At 37.1% G+C, this 17,001-nt stretch overlaps 1 protein-coding gene across 4 annotated transcripts in view; it reads left to right on the top strand.

The window, feature by feature from the left end:
- Positions 1-16,758, top strand: part of ZKSCAN5 (zinc finger with KRAB and SCAN domains 5) — a 35,040-nt gene extending 18,282 nt beyond the window's left edge. For 3 of the 4 annotated variants that reach the window (XM_036766174.1, XM_036766175.1, XM_036766173.1), the window contains exons 6-7: positions 6,323-6,934; positions 7,867-9,835. In XM_036766174.1, coding sequence (XP_036622069.1) covers positions 6,323-6,934; positions 7,867-8,987 — 1,733 coding nt within the window. In that variant the 3' untranslated portion in view covers positions 8,988-9,835. Of the gene's footprint in view, positions 1-6,322; positions 6,935-7,866; positions 9,836-16,606 lie in introns of those variants that run through there. The other variant, XM_036766176.1, reaches the window with a different exon arrangement.
- Positions 16,759-17,001: the final 243 nt, after the last annotated feature.

Here is a 17,001-nt window from a genome sequence, read left to right as displayed (position 1 = left end):
CTAGCATTTGTTATTTTTCTTTTGTGTCATGTTAGCCAATCTGATTGGTGTGAGGTGGTAACTCAGAGTAGTTTAATTTGTATTTCTCTACTTAGTAGTGATTTAAAACATTTTTTCACATGACTGTTGATAGGTTTGATTTCTTCTGAAAACTGCCCATTTATAACCAGTGACCATTTATCAACTGGGGAATGGCTTGTATTTTTAAAAATTTAGCTCAGTTCCCTATATATTTTAGAAATGAGGCTTCTATCAGAAACTGGCTGTAAATTTCCTACCCCCCCCCCCAGTTTCCCGTTTTTCTTCTAATTTTGGCTGCATTAATTTTGTTTGTGCAAAAGCTCTTTAATTTCATGTAATTCAAATTGTCTATTTTACTTCCTGTGATCCTCTCTTATCTCCATTAACTTATCCATAGATCTGACAGGTATATTTTTCCATGTTCCCCTAACTTACTTATGAAATCATCCTTTATGTCTAAATCATTTATCCATTTTGACATTGTCTTGGTATATGGTGTGAGATGTTGGCCTGTGCCTAGTTCCTGCCAAATCGCTTTCCAGTTTTCCCAGTGCTTTTTGTTGAGTTCTTCTCCTAAAAGCTTGAATCTTTGGATTTATCAGACACTAGATTATGATGGTCATTTGCTACTATGTATTGTGTACCTGATCTGTTCCACTGATCCATCACTCTATTTCTTAGCCAGAACCAGATTGTTTTGATGATTATCACTTTATAATGTATTTTGAAATCTGGAACTGGCAGGCTGCCTTCCTTCACATTTCATTGATTCCCTTGATATTCTTGACCCTTTCTTCTTCCAGATGAATTTTGTCATTGTTTTTTTCAGCTCTATAAAATAATTATTTTGGAGTTTGATTGGTATGGCACTGGATAAGTACATTAACTTAAGTGGTATTTTCATTTTTATTATACTGGCTTGATCTTTTCAGGAGCAATTACTATTTCTCTAATTGTTTAAACCTGTCTTTATTTGTAAGAAATGTGTTTTGTAATTATGTTCATATAGTTCTTGGGTTTCTCTTGGTAAATAGACTCCCAAGTATTTTATATTGTCTGCAGGGAGCTATATTCTTTGTGATTTTGCAACATTTACTTTTCGTTGTTTTATGGTGGTTCTTTCCATTTACATTGTTGTAGTCATTGTATATATTGTTTTCTTGGCTCTGCTTTACTTGGCATCACATCAGGTAAATCTTTCCTTGCTTCTCAGTATTCATCACTTTTGTATAGCATAGCAATATTCCATTACATACACAGTTAGTTTAGCTCTTCCACAATCAGTGGGTATCTGGTTTTTTCCTAATTCTTTGCTACTACAAAGTGCTACTATAAATATTCTGGTGTATATGGAAACTTTCTTCTTATCAGGGATATCCTTTGAGTATAAGCCTAGTAAGTAGAATCTCTGGGTCAAAGGATATGGACATTTTAGTCATTTTATTTGCATGATTCCAAATTGCCTCCACAACTCTCCCAACAATTTACAAGTGTGCCTGTCTTCCCTTCAACATTGACTGTTCACATCTTTTATTATCTTTGTAAATTTGCTGAATGTGATGTAAAATTTCAGGATTGTTTTCATCACTCTTATTAGTCATTTGGAGAGATTATTTCATATAGCTGAAATTTACTTTTAATTCTTTTTGAGAATTACTTGTTCATATCCTTTGACATTTTACAGAAAAAAAAATTGAGACAATTTTCCACAAGCTCTTTCATCTCACCTCTTCATCTCCTATCACTCAGATGCCTTTGCCATTATCTCCTTCACCCCTGTCTCACATTGTGAGGTGGCCTTACTCCTTACCAAGGCTTACCCCTCTATCTGCTCAACTGATTCCATTCCATCCCATGTCCTCCAACTGATTTCCTCTCTGTCATCCCCACTCTGTCACTTATTTTCAGTCTCCCCCCTTTCTACTGGCTCGTTCCATACTGCCTTACAACCTTGCCTGTGTCTCTCCCATCTGAAAAAAAAAGCCCCTCACTTGATCCTTCCATCCCCTCTAACTCTCATCCTGTTTCTCTTCTGTCCTTTGTAGCTAAACTTCTCAAAAGGGCCATCTGCAACAGGTGGCTTAACTTTCTCTACTCTCACTTTCTTCTTAGCCTTTTATAATCCATTCCAACCTTATCATTTCTCTGAAACTTTTCTCTCCAGAGTTGCCAATTATCTCTTAGTTGCCAAATCCAATAACCTTTTCTCAGTCTTCATTATTCTTAACCTCTCTGTAGTCTTTGATACTGTTAATCACCCTTTTCTCCTTAATACTCTTTTTTCTCTAGGTTTTTGGGATATCATTCTTTCCTAGTTCTGACCACTCCTTAGTTTCCTTTATTGCTTCCTCCTCAGATTACACCCTCTAACTATAGGTGTCTATCAGGGTTCTGTTCTGGGGTCCTCTTCTCTTTTTCCTCTATACTACTTCATTTGGTGATTTTATCAGCTCCCATGATTTTAAATACCGTCTTTGTACTGAAGATTCTTAGATCTACCTGTTTTGCCCCAACCTCTTTGCTGACTTCCAGTATATCTCAAACCACTTTTATATACCTCAAACTTCGTGTCTAGTAGACATCAACTCAACATTTCTAAAACAAGAACCCATTATCTTTTCCCCTAGACTCCCCTTTTCCCTGTCCCCTCCTCCTCCCTTCCCTGTTATCATAAAGGGCATCCCCTGTCTCCCAGTCCCTCAGGCTTACAACCTAGACTTACAATCCACAATCCTTGACTCTTCACTGTCTTCCTCCCGAACTCTCCATATCCAATCTGTTGCCAAGCCCTGTTGATTTTACCCTCTCTGATAGGCCTCTTTCAATACTCTGATGCTGCCATCATCGCCTCATGCCCAGACTGTTGCAATAGCCTGCTGATGGGTCTGCCTGCTTCTGGTTTCTTCTCACTCCAATACATCCTCCAGTCACCAAAGTGATTTTCCTGAAGTTCAGGTCTGACCATGTCACCCTCTCTTCCATTTCCCTATGAATTCTGTGTTTGGATTCAGTGTTTTGCTTGTGTAGTAAGCATATTTTCTTTTAATGTTATTTTTTTGCTTCTCTTCTTTTAGGTTGTTTTTTTTTTTTATTTCTGTATGTTTGTATTCTGAATCTATTTTTTCTCTCCTTTGTATCTTTGGTGATACTAGACATTCTAGATTTCAGTCTTTTTATTCTACCCAGTATTTTTTCTGGTCAGGCCATAAATTTTGTTCTCATAATTCTTGTTTCTTTTTTAAACCCCTTAGAAACAACATGTTCTGGTTTCATGTTCTCTTTATATTCCGTAGGGTGCCCTTTCTTATCAAGTGTTGGATCACTTTCCTTTGTTTTGCAGTATTCATAGGTGCCTAAACTCATTTAGTACATCTAGAGAACATATTTCCTTCTGTTGTTAATATTTTCCATATTAATATATGTTAATGTTAAGGGTCTTTTAATATTCTTCTTTCTGAAATCTTTAGTAATTTCAGCCTTTTTTCTCCCTTGATTTTCTCTTTTACTTTCTCTGTTCCCTGTGATAGGGAAGAGGGTGTAGGGATGGATTTTGTTGTAAGTAAATGTGTTGTCTTTGGGTCTGCTAGTGTACCCTCTTGGAGTGTGGGAAGTAGGGGTGGGTTGCTGAGTGAATTCAGGGTTAGTGAGCATCAGTTCTTGGGTTTTTGCATTTTTTTTAACCTTTTGGATTCTGAGTATCCAAGACCATGGAGACAGATGAAGTTGCATTATTTTTGGTGCATAATTTCTTTTTTGGAGAGGTTTAGAGGTCATGGGGATCAGAGAAAATGTCTAGTCCTCTACCTTGTTCCTCATGTGAACTGACAGTCTTGTCTTCTTCTTCTTTTTCTCAATCATGTAAAACATTTCCATGTTAATCATTTTGTACAAGAAGACTCGAATAAAAAAAAGAGAGTGAAAAATAGCATGCAGTCTATATTCAGATGGTATCTATATATAAAAATAGCAGTCTATATTCAGACAGTATCAGTACTTTCTCTGGAGGCAGATACTATGCTTCATCATGAGTCCTTTGGGATTGTCTTAGATTATTGTATTGCTGAGTTCAGCTAAGTCATTCATAGTTCTTCATCATGCAATATTGCTATTACTGAGTACAACATTCTCTTGGTTCTGCTCACTTCACTTGGTATCATTTCATGTATATCTTTGCTGGTTTTTCTGAAGTCATCCTGCTTGTCATTTCTTATAGCATAATATAGCATAATAATATCCACAATCATATACCACAGCTTGTTTAGCCATTCCTCAATTGCTAGGCATAGTCTCAGTTTCCATTTCTTTGCCACCACAAAAAGAGCTGTTATAAATATTTTTGTACAAATAGGTCCTTTCCCCTTTTTTTGGATGTTTTTGGAATGTAGACCTAGCAGTGATATTGCTGGATCAAAGGGTATGCACAGTTTTACAGCCCTTTGGGCATAATTCCAAATTGCTCTCTAGAATGGTTGGATCAGTTCACAATTCCACCAACAATGCATTAGGGTCCCAGTTCCCTCCCCCCCCCACATTTGTCATTTTCCTTTTTTGTCATATTAGCCATAAGGTGGTAGCTCAGAGTTGTTTTAATTTGTATTTCTCTGATCAGTAGTGATTTAGAGCATTTTTTCATGTGACTATAGATAACCTTGGATTCTTTGTCTGAAAACTGCCTGTTCATATTCTTTAACCATTTATTCCTTGCTTTCAGTTTTGTTAAATCTTTACTTTTATTTATAGGATTTCTATTTTGGCATTTAATTGAAGAGTTTTATTTTAATTTGTGTGTTTTCTAGGTTGTTTTTTTTTTTTAGTTCCATGCTCTGTTTGTTGATCTGCTTTTTCTCTTTCATCAACGAAGAGTACTGTGTCCTTTAAAAGATCTCAGGAGAGGCTCAGGCCAGTGAGCTGCCAACTTTCAGTTTCCCTAGTTAGTCTGATCTAGGCCATGATCCAAATTTTTTTTTTCTCCTACTCTCTTACTTTTGACCCCAGTTTGCATTTGGACAACACAACTGAATGCTTGCCTGTAGTTGGAACTCCTATAGACAATTGTTGGCCCTAGTTCCTGTCAGCTAGTTGGAAAGCTGTATAGGTTCAGTGTCAGAACTTTAGGGTGTCTCCTAGTGTGTGGCCCTCTTTCTTGGTCATTGTCCTCTGGTCCTAGGTCAAAATTCTGTTTCAAGAGAGTGACAGAGCTGCCATGGTACTTCGTTCTGGGACTATGTGTAAATTTCCTAGTTCATTCCTGGTTAGCATGACATAACTTTGTGGTATTGATCTGGTTGTAGAGTGGCAGAGCCACTTTTTCTACCCCTGGTTTGTGCCTGAAAGTTATACCCAAGATCCCTTTCCATGTTTAGAGTGAAATAGCTGCTGGCCCACCCCTTTTTTGCAATGTCTGTCTTGGGTACTTTACCTGTGGGCTGAATTTATAATCTTGGGCAGCAGAAATGACCCATTGTGGTTTTCTTTGGGTTTTCTGTTTGCCACTTTGTCTGGCTTTCTTCCTAGGTCTTTTTTGGAAAAGTTATGGTGGAAAGCTCTGTTGTGCTATTTCCTGTTCCACCAGTTTTGCAGGCCCTGTCAAGACCTCTTTCTGCATTGACATTGAACTGTTATTGATGACTCTTGAATCCAGAAGTTCAACCTATTCTAAATCCAGTATGCAGAAATAATGAATGCTTTTTCCTCATAGACTAATCCATTTCAAATTGAGTCTGTTCCAGCACTGAAGAGAGTAGGAAAGACTTTCTAGGAATTAAGAGGAAAAGCAAGGTAAAGATTGAGTTAGGTTTAAAATGCAGAATTAGATTTCATTATGAATATTTATGTGTAGAATTTTACAGTATTCAAATATGGCTCACAATAAAAGGAAAATATCATTATTAAAGAGACATACTGTTTTCCCTACTTAGAAGCAGCTAGTCTTGGAGCCAGAAAAACCTGGGTTCAAGTCCTGTCTCTGTCATATACTGACTGTGTGACCTTGAAAAGTCACTTAATCTCTCAGTATTCTGAGCAACACTCTTAATTAAGGTTGCAGAGAATACATTGATAGAGGCAGTTATTTTATCTGCAAGTTCCTTATATAATGAAATCACAGGTTTAGTCCCTGTCACTACTGTTTTCCTGTGCATTTCACTTTCTAAGTCTTCTTGCTTCATTTGCTGATCTCTAATTTCTGGCTTGAATGTTTATCTTATCTCATTTTTTTCACTTGAATATTCTAAATAAACCTAAAAAGTTTCTTTATTCCAGAACAATTAATATTTTCATTTTTAAAAAAATGTTTTTTCAGATTATGAGCCCAGGAATGAGAATATGGAGCTGATTGTAAAGCAGGAAATTTCTGAAGAAGCAGAATCACTCTGGATGACCCCAGGAAGTATCCAAAAGAATGATTCTCAGGATCGAGAATATGAAGAACTCTCTAACTATGGAAGCCACTTAGAAAGACAACAGGAAAATTATACAGTGGATAAACCAAAGCAATGTCCTTCCCAGAAAAGGGGTTTCAGGGATATTATAGACATTAATAAAAAACAAACCATGAGGGTGGAAAAAGGTCATAAATGTAATGACTGTGGCAAATTCTTCCTTCAAGCCTCAAACTTTATTCAACATCGGCGAATCCACACTGGCGAGAAACCATTTAAATGTAATGAATGTGGGAAAAGCTATAATCAGCGTGTGCACCTTACTCAGCATCAGAGAGTCCACACTGGTGAGAAACCATACAAATGTCAGGTGTGTGGAAAAGCTTTCCGTGTGAGCTCACATCTTGTTCAGCATCAGACTGTCCACAGTGGAGAGAGGCCTTATGGATGTAATGAGTGTGGGAAAAGCTTCGGTCGGCATTCACATTTGATCGAACACCTGAAACGCCACTACAGAGAGAAAACCCGTCAATGTAATGAAGAGAGAATTTATGTTTGGGGGAAACTGAAAACAAAACTGTGTAGTGCTATTGAATGGGGTGGGAGTGTTAATGGAAAATGGATAGACAGGGTAATAGAATTTAATAAGCATGAGTAAAGTCACTATAAACAGTTTTGCAGCCTGAAGGAGAAGGGTGGTGCTGTTAATTAGTCAATGATTATTGTTTTTTAAAACAGCTGATTGGCTATTTATCTTTAATATTTTTTTTCAGCCATTATTTGTATCCTTTGTTTCAGCCCAACATTCTAGTGAGTTTGCAACCATTTAAAAAGTGGAGTCAGATTACCCATTTTAGAGTCTGATTGCCTTTATGATATTTCCCCCTAGTCTTTAGAATAGTTACTTTAAACTAGGTCAGCTGTGGCAACTTTATATTTAACCTATTCATCCTCACCCTTTCCTAGTCATTCTTTTCCATCCGTATGATTTCCCTTTCCTCCTGACCATTCTGTTTATTATAACTTTAGCCCACTTACCTTCAGCCTTTCTAAACTTTGCCCCATCCAATTATCGACCCATTCATTACTCTTATCCCTTTACTTCCTCTTTTTCTTCTTTTATCTAATGACCTATCTCCTCTCTTCCCTGCCTCCCTTGTACCCTGCCTCCCCCACCCCCATCAAGATTCCTTTCCCTCCTTATTAGTTGATATTTTTGTTCATATTTTTTGCTGTTTACCCCCCTGGGCACTAGATCAGTTCTGTGCATTTTCTGTTAGCTTTGCCTTCTTTACCTGACCCAGTCCCCAAAATTTTGCTCCCTAAGGCCCTGTAATGGGAGTCTTTTCCGCTAGTTGTTATATAATAGTTTCATCTGATTAGATAATCATGTTTACCTTTTACAGTTTGCTTTCCTTCTGTATAGGAGACAAGTGACATTTGCATTTTCTTTTCATTGTTTCAGGTGGTGAGAAAAGGAGTAAGAACATGAAGGTCCTAAAGAAGAAAATTTCTGATGCCACAGAAACATACAGAGACATATCAGCAAAAATTCAAAAGGATGTTCCACAAGGTCAGGAGTTTGGGGACAGCCGTGAACATGAAGGCTGGTTAGATAGGCAACAGGGAAAGCTCACAGGGATGATACTGGGGAAACCCCCTTCACAGGAGAGAAGTTTTAGAGAAATTATAGATATCCACAAAAAAACTACGGGAGAGAGACCACATAAATGTGATGAATGTGGGAAAAGCTTCATTCAGAGTGCACACCTCATTCAACATCAGCGAATACACACTGGGGAGAAACCCTTTAAATGTGATGAATGTGGGAAAAGTTATAATCAACGTGTACACCTTACTCAGCATCAGAGAGTCCACACAGGGGAAAAACCCTATCAGTGTCCCTTGTGTGGAAAAGCTTTCCGGGTCAGGTCGCATCTTGTTCAACATCAGAGCGTTCATACTGGAGAGAAACCCTTTCAGTGTAATGAATGTGGGAAAAGCTTTGGGCGGCGCTCACACCTAGCTGGACATCTAAGACTCCATTACCGTGAGAAACCAAACCAGTGTCATGAATGTGGGGAAAATTTCCATCAGTATAACAGCCTAATTGAGCATCAGATGATTCATAGAGGCCAGAGTCCTCAGGAAGATGGCACTTGTGGGAAAGCGTATGGTTGGAATTTATCATTGGTTGAAAATAAGGAGGTACTTATGGAAGATAAACCCTATAAATGTGATATATGTGGGAAAGCTTTTTGTTACAGTTCACACCTTGTTCAGCATCATAGAATGCACACTGGAGAGAAACCCTATGAATGTGATATATGTGGGAAAAACTTTGGCCAGCGTTCTCACTTAACTCAACACCAGAAAAGCCACTCCTGCAAGAAACCTCATCAGTGTAATGAATGTGGGAGAGCCTTTGCACTAAAGTCACATCTTAACCAACATCAGAGAATACACACTGGTGAGAAACCCTTTCAGTGCAAGCAATGTGGAATGAGTTTTAGTAGGAGTTGCAGCCTCATAAAACATTTGAGAAGCCATGAGAGGACAGACCCCATAAGCAGCTTCAGCACGTAAACAACTTCAGTTTGGAGAATAAGTTTTATTCAACTTTAGAGAACTTCTCCCATAGAAAACCCTTATTAGTGTAATGAATGTAGTAACAATATTTAGTTGCAATTCAGACTTTTATTTACATTTTCTATTTATTGTTTGGAGGATCTACATTGAAGAAAAAGATTCATTGTTAAGATTGGGAAATACGTCACTTAGGTTCACCTAAAATAAGGCAGCCTAAAAGAATGTGATGGATGAGTGAAAGCATTTGAATGACACTCTTGTCCATGACCTTTAGAGAATAGACGCTGGGGAGAATGATCTTGAATATGATAGACTTGAGTCTATTCATTCGTAGTGCCTGCTTTAATTCACATCAAGGATTCCATATAGGTCGAGACAGTGAATCAGTTAAACAAGTCTTACACAGGCTATGAGATAAAATCCTCATTACTGAGCTCCTTCAGAAGAAATCTTTTAACCTATGAAGGGCTCTAGTTGAATCCTAATTTGAACATTAAACACTTTAAAAAGAAGTTGGCTTAGGGTGTCTGTGTTTGGGGACTTGGGAGCCCAAAAGGCTGGTAAACCATCTCAAGCACTTCGTTTATTAAAAGACTTCTTCATGAGACCCAATCCACATTTTATTGCTCAGGTCAGAATAGATATTAGAAAGGAGACTTCATACTAAGCGATCTAGGGCCCGACTGGATATTTAGCTAATATTTAAGCAGCAGAGGGGAATGACATAGTGTGGCTGAGTGGTCTAAAGCGCTAGATTAAGGCTCAAGTTTCTTCTGTGGTCTGAGTTTGAATCCCATCATTAGGAATGGACCTGTAAGTCATTTTTACATTTGGGGGCAATTCTGTCTCTAGTACACAGGTTTTGATTACTCTGGAAGGGACCATTAAGAGGAAAGGATCTTTTAGAAGAGTCATTATGGTACAGTGTAGGAATTCTTACCTTTTTTTTTTATCATGGACTTTTAGCAGTGTGGTGGAGCCTGTGGATCCCTTTCGCAGAAGAAATGTTTTTAAATCATTGGAAATAGTAAATATCAGAGATTAATGAAAATGAAGATAATATTTTTCCCATGCAACTTCAAAGACCACCTGAAATTTATCCATGGACCCTCGTATAGTGGAATATGGAATCAGAAGTCTTGGTTCTGAATTGGCATTGCTACTTAACTGTTTGATCTTTGGACCTTTGGTTCCCTCATTAGTAAGATAAAATTTTATTTTCTTAACCAAACCTTAAATTTTCCTCTACAGTATCCCCTATTTCTGCCATCTGGGGACAGATAGGAAAAATCTAATTGCTTTTCCACAGGCCAGCCATTCAGATACTTAGACACTTGTCATTTCTCCCCATGAACTTCTCTAAACAAAACACCCTTAGTTTCCTTAACTAAACATCCCCTGTTTCTTTAACTGCTTCTCATATGGTGTGGATTCAGTGCCCTTCACCTTTGTGGTTGCACTCCTCTAAACATCTTTAATGTCATTTCTAAACTATGGCATTTGGAACTCCAAATGTGGATTGAGAACTGAACACAGTACTGCAGATATGGGACCATCACCTCATTCATAGGAAGTGTGATATAAAAGCCCAGTCTTATAGTCAACATTTTTGATTGCGATATCACATTGTTGACTCATAGAACTTGCAGTCCACTAAAATTCCTAGGTCTTTTTCCACACAAACTGCTGTCTAGTAATATGAAGTCAATTTTGAAAATAAGGGAAAGACTTTACATTCATTTCTGTTAGGTTCTGAATTAACTTTATTCCAGGCCTGACAATCATTATTTATCCTTGGTGATTTGTGTAGGAAAAAGATGGCACCAATCAGAAGAAACCTTAGGGCACTGGGAGTATTTCCAGAGCTGCTGTTTATTGAAGATAGAGGATTCAGAAAACAAAAGAAAGTCAGAATTTGAAGTGAATAACATAATAGGAATCTAAAATAAGTTTTAAAGTTCTGAACCACAGCTTAAAATAAGGGCCACAGGTAGAGTATATCATACAATAAGTGAGTGAAAACATGCTCGTCTAGAATCTTATGATCTGATCAAGAAGGCTTTAACCTGAAAAGAAGAGGTAGGAAGAAAAAATTATATATGTTTATCTACCTATGTATAAATTTATAAACACGTTTATGAGTAAAAAAGTGTGACATTGAAACCAAAAGAACAAAATACCAGGCTACCTTTAGAGAAGTATAACTTCTATGAATGAGATAGTTGTGTTGTATTTTGTCCTACTCCATATCTGGATTTATACACACCTGTAAATATATATTAACCTAGATACCATAAACATCTGCCACAGTAGCAGCTACAAGATGAGCAGTGGTGATCAAATAATTTACAGGAGACAAAATGCAAGAAAGGAACCACCTATAAAATCCATGTTTTAAATGTCTGTATGCAAACTCACAAAGTATAAGTGAAATAGAAAGGTGGGTGATAGGCAAATTTGACCTCATGTCACTGAGAATTCATGGGATAGGGCTCAGAAATAGAGTGTCTGCAGGGATTAATCTTATTCAAAAGGTATAGAATAGATAAAAGGCAGAATAAATAGCCTTGTCTCTTAAGAAAATATGTTCACATAGGGAAATCTAGTAGTAAGAGAGAAAAATGATGGAAAACATTTGGTTGAAGATCAGTGGAAGGAGAATTAGAAGTGATTATTGTGGAAGCATCTTATAGAACACCTGGTAAGGAAGTAAATATGGGTGGATATAGGGTTACAGGGATAAAATGAAGATACGATGTTGGAAACTTAAGCTATTTGTACATCTATTTGAGCACTGAGGTTTGTGACTTAACCTTGATCATTTTTATTTTCCAGAAGGTGAAGAAGGTAACAATAGAAGCTACTATTCTGGACATAATTTTGACAAGAAAGAACTATTTCCTAAATATACACTTTGACAGAAACCTTGAAGGCAAGGGACTTGTCCATTGTAGTTCACAACAGAGGAGAAGAAATTTGATATGCACTCTAAATTTTGAGAGAGCATTTTTCAAAGGGTTCAGAGAAAGTTTAGCTAGGGTCCAGTAAAGATAGTACTAGATATGGAATCAGAGGACCTAGCTTTGAATTCTAGCTTTGCTGCTTGTATGACCTTGGGTAAGTCACAAATTCTCTGAGCCTTAGTTTTGCATCTGTAAAATGAAGAGTTGGACTAGGTGGCTTCCAAGGTCCCTTACAATTCAATCAGTTATATCCTGACAGAATCATGATCTAGTTGCCTAATATTCAGCGAGAAGAGTTAGGCCTAAGAACTCTCAAGCGTGAAATTTCTAAGGAGAGGAGCAGAAATTATTTCAGTGAAAGGAAGAGGGAGTTGTCTAAAAGACACTAAGTAGGCTGAACAGAGCCATTGACCAATTCAGATTTTTAAAAGTGAAAATGGAAACATGAACAGGTAACTGGGGGAATACAAGTGAGTAGCATGATCCATCCATATAAGAATGCTAATAGGGAGTGATAAACTCCAGAATGAGCTGAGCCTGGTAACATGCTACTGGTAAGAACATAAATTTTGTTTTCCTGATAAAATCTAGAATGCGTTATTAAAGGAATGATTTTTGAGCATTTCACAAAAAAAAGTAGTGATCACTGAAAGCCAGGGTAGGGTTTTGTTTTTTTTAATCAAGAACTAGCCGTGACAAATCTTTCCTTTTTGACTGTTACTTCTACTTTGGGTAGAAAATGCTTTAGACTAGTTTACTTAGATTTTAGCATAGCATTTGACAGTCTCAAACTTATAACTAAGTATCTTGAGAGATCCATGATCAACATTTTTATCAATTCAGATTAGTCAAATTTGTAGCTGACCATGAAACTAGAAGGTATAGCTAACATATTGAGTGTCAGAATCAGGATTTAAAAATCTTTACTGGCTGGAATGTTGAGTCATATTTAAAGATATATATGTGTAAAGTTGTGTGCTTGGGATCATAAATACAGGATAATGCACCACTAGCTAACATTTTTTATTGAAAATGTATTCTGGAGGTTGAAGTGGGGTTGGTGGCCTATACTCAAAGAAACAGTGTAAACATGATGGCCAAAAATGTTTATGATACTGTAGGCAAGTATTAAGATATCCATAGTGTTCAGAATGTCCTTCGGTAATATGCCTTGGTCAGAATGAATCATGTACTTTATTTAGTTCTGGGTGCCACAGTTTAGGAAAGCTTTAGCCATGTTCTTCTCCAAAAGAGAATGATCAGGATGGTGAGAGGACCGTGCCACACAAGGATATGTTGGTGGAAATGGAATGTTTGGCTTAGAGATGAGAAAACTTGATAGGGCATTATGGTCACCTACTGGGCTGTTAGAAAAGATGATTAAACTTGTTCTGCGTGACCCAAGAGGCCAAAACCAGGAGCAAATAGGTAGAAGTTGTAAGAAGGCAGATTTGTACTAAAGAAAAGCTTCCAGTCAATTAGAATTATCCAAATGTGTAGGACTGCCTTAGTATAGCAAGTTCTCCTTTAGAGGTCTTTTGAGTAGAGGCTAGATGACTTATTAAATGATGACAAGGGAATTCTTGGTCAGAGGTCAAACTAGATCTCCTGTGAAGTCTTTTAGCTCATAAATTTTGTGATTTTATGAAAGAACTTTGAACAATACAAGGTTGATTTTTCTCAGTCTTAGCTGACTAGCATTTATTAAGCACTTACTATGTACTTGACACAGGGGACACAAAGGAAACATAGACCTCCTTTCAAGGCAATCACAGTCTAATGAGAAGACACAACTATGTACAAATGATAAGTACAGAATAAATTGGAGATGATCTCAAAAGAAAGGTAAGAAGGTATTAAGATTAGGGAGAATTGAGAAAGACTTTTTAAAACAGGAGGTGAGACTTCATTTGGGATTTTAGGGAAGCCAGTAGGTGGAGATGAAGAGAAAATTCCTGGCATTAAGGCAGTCAGAGAAAATACCTGGAGCTGAGGGAAAGCTGAGAGCGTCTTGTTTGAGGAATAGTAAGGAGGCCAGTATCACTAGATTTCAGAGAATGGGAAGAGGAGTAAGGTGTAAGAAGACTAGGTTGGGGAGGAGGAGAGGAGCACAAATAATGAAAGATTTTTAAAAGCTGGACAGAAGATTTTATAGCTTATCCTGGAGGCAATAGGGAGCCACTAGAGTTTATTGAGTAGAGGAATGACATCGTCAGACCTGCATTTTAAGAAGGTCAATTTGACAACTAAGTGGAGAATGGATTATTGGAGTGGGGAGACCAACACGCAGGCTACTGCAGTCCAGGGATGAGGATGGGGGCCTGCACTGAAGTTGTTGCAGTGTCAAGAGAGAAGGGGTGTGTATATATGGGATGTTGTGAAGATAGAAATTACAAGGCTTGACCACTAATTGGATATATGAGGACAGGGTGGGTTGGTGAGAGTGAAGAGTCAAAGATGACACATGGGCATATGTCTAGGTGACTGGGAGGCTGGTGATAACCTTGACAGCAATAAGGAAATTATAAGGAATGGGTTGGAAGTGAGGGGAAGATAATGAGTTCAGTTTTTGACATATTGAGTTTGAGATGTCTATGGGACATCCATTTTGAGATGCTTAAAAGGCAGTTGGAGATGTAAGACTAGAGGTCTCTTAATGATTCTGTCAGCTCTTCCCTCCCTATGCACCACATGGAGGATTCATCAATGTTTATGTTAGACTAAGCACAGCATAGAGGAGGATACCCTAAAGATTTGGGGAAAGATTGGAGTCCTGGAAATGAAGGAATGATCTTCCAGCATCGTGTCAAAAGCACTGATCTTGGAGTCCTGTGGCCTGAGTTGAAGTCCTAGCCCTGATCCTTATTGGGACCTTGGGGAAATTTTTTAATTTTTAAAATTTTTTAAACTCTGTGATTCCCAGTTTTCTCATTTACAAAGTGAGCATGATAGTACTTTCATCATGTTTCTCAAAGAATTGTGAAAATATCACTTTGTAATATTAGAATGTATCGGGTTGCTTTTATATCAAATTTACATCTGTCAGGATTTCTATGCAGGGATTGGCCTTCAGATTTGTGGGACAGCCTCAGCCAAAGAACTGCAGAAAGGCATTTTCCCTTTGCATTTGTCTTTGTCACTGTTACACCAAATTCTGATCAATCATCACTTACTGAGTTTCCAGCCACCTTTTGTTTTTACCACTTCTTCAAGAATCCTGCAGTTTTTATTTAGTGAGTAGTATGAACTGGCTCTTTTTATCAAGTTTCAGGGCCTTAAGAATCTCAGGAAGCTAGTTTGGTTCAGGGGTGGAATTTAACATGGCATTTTGTTGATCTGATCAGCATCTTGTAGTTAATTTGTTAACTACTTCCTTTCTTCAGCCACTCTTTCACCTACCTGCCAACTTCCTCTAATCCAAGTCCCCATTTCCACTTATTTATGTAATTTATTCATACAGTGAACTGTCTTCCCACCTACTAATTAAGAGTATTGGAATGTGCTGTATAACTATTTGTGCATTTTGCAGGCATACTTCAATATATGAAATAGATATATAGATATGCCCTTGAGAAGTTAATTGAATATATTCTGTTTACCCACTGAAAACAAGAGATGTGCTTTTATGGAAACAAGGCCGGCTACAGTATATCATAAAATTATCCTTGAGAATTTAAAATTTAATCTTGAAAAGGAAAACATTTTTCTGATAAAATGTTTAATATACTCAAAATAGGTTTCAACACAATACAGAGTTCCTAGGGTTAGGGTTAAATGAGTTTAAAAGTTGAAGGGAAATTACCCATACCTTAGCTGAAGAGAAATACTGTGGCTTCTCTCAAATCTGGTTCTCTTACATTAAAACAAAACAATCAGAAAAAACCAGGACAACATGAAAGTCTGTAGTTATTCAGACTACTTTTTAGGACTTTTAATTTAGCAAAACTTTTTGCTTTTGGAATGGAGTGAAAGTAAAAGATTTCTTAAAAGCAAAGGCAAATTCAACATGCATTAGTTAATACACAAAATTGGGAGAATGTGTAGTAATATAATGCCTATATAACATATGTAAATACACGTATAACATATAGTAAATGTGAAGTACTCAGGGAAACATACTCAAAGCCCACAGTTAAAGACTATCAGATCTTGTAAAATGAATTGTTATTAAACATTACATAAAATAGCTCCCTGTAAATGAGTGTATAATGAGGTTCAGGTTAACAAAGTATACCTGTATATCTGAGTATATTTGAAGCATGTAAGTGTATTTTTTAAAATATGTGTATATTTGCTTTATGTATCAGTATTTGTATCTCTGGGGATTTATAATTTTGTGACCCTTGAAGCATGTTATTTAATCTCCATATTAATCTGTGAAAAAATAGGTATAATACCTACCTTTTCTACCTCACTTCTTTTCAACACTGTGATATTTAGAAGATAGAATAGTAAAGCACTTTGAAAAAGTTAAGCATTATACAAATAGCAAATAAGGGAGAAGTCAAAAGCCCTAGATACTTTGTCATTTTGAGAAGGCATGAAAAACTTTCAATGCATTTTTGTAACTGGGTGGGAATAGCTATGAAGTGATTTATTTGAGACAATATGAATGCATGTACCTTTTAATCATTCAACTTTCATCTTTCAAAGGGTTCAAAGAGAAGTAATGAAAAAGAGCACAAAAGCACTAACTCTGGACTCAAAGGACCTAGGATCAGGTTCTACATGTGATGCTTACTACTTGTGATATTGATTGGACAAGTCACTTTAATTTCTTTGGGCCTCAATTTTCTCATCGTTAAAATGAGGGGATTCTACTAGATGACTTCTGAGATCCCTTCCAGGTCTGCATTTATGATCCTATGATTTAGTTGTTCCCTTCCTCACCTACTATGTATCATGTTTATGTATTTTTCATTATCTCTATTATATATGCAGCCCCAGCCCACTTATGAAGGGGGAAAAGAGAGATGTGGGCCCTTCTGCACAACTTTATGTGTTAACATGGCAGGAAGACCATACTGTGTAAATGGGAGTGTCATATT

The sequence above is a fragment of the Trichosurus vulpecula genome, chromosome 7 (assembly GCF_011100635.1).
Source record: "Trichosurus vulpecula isolate mTriVul1 chromosome 7, mTriVul1.pri, whole genome shotgun sequence".
Lineage (NCBI taxonomy): Eukaryota > Metazoa > Chordata > Mammalia > Diprotodontia > Phalangeridae > Trichosurus > Trichosurus vulpecula.
Note: the sequence above shows the minus strand (reverse complement) of the source record. Positions and strands in the feature narration are given on the sequence as shown.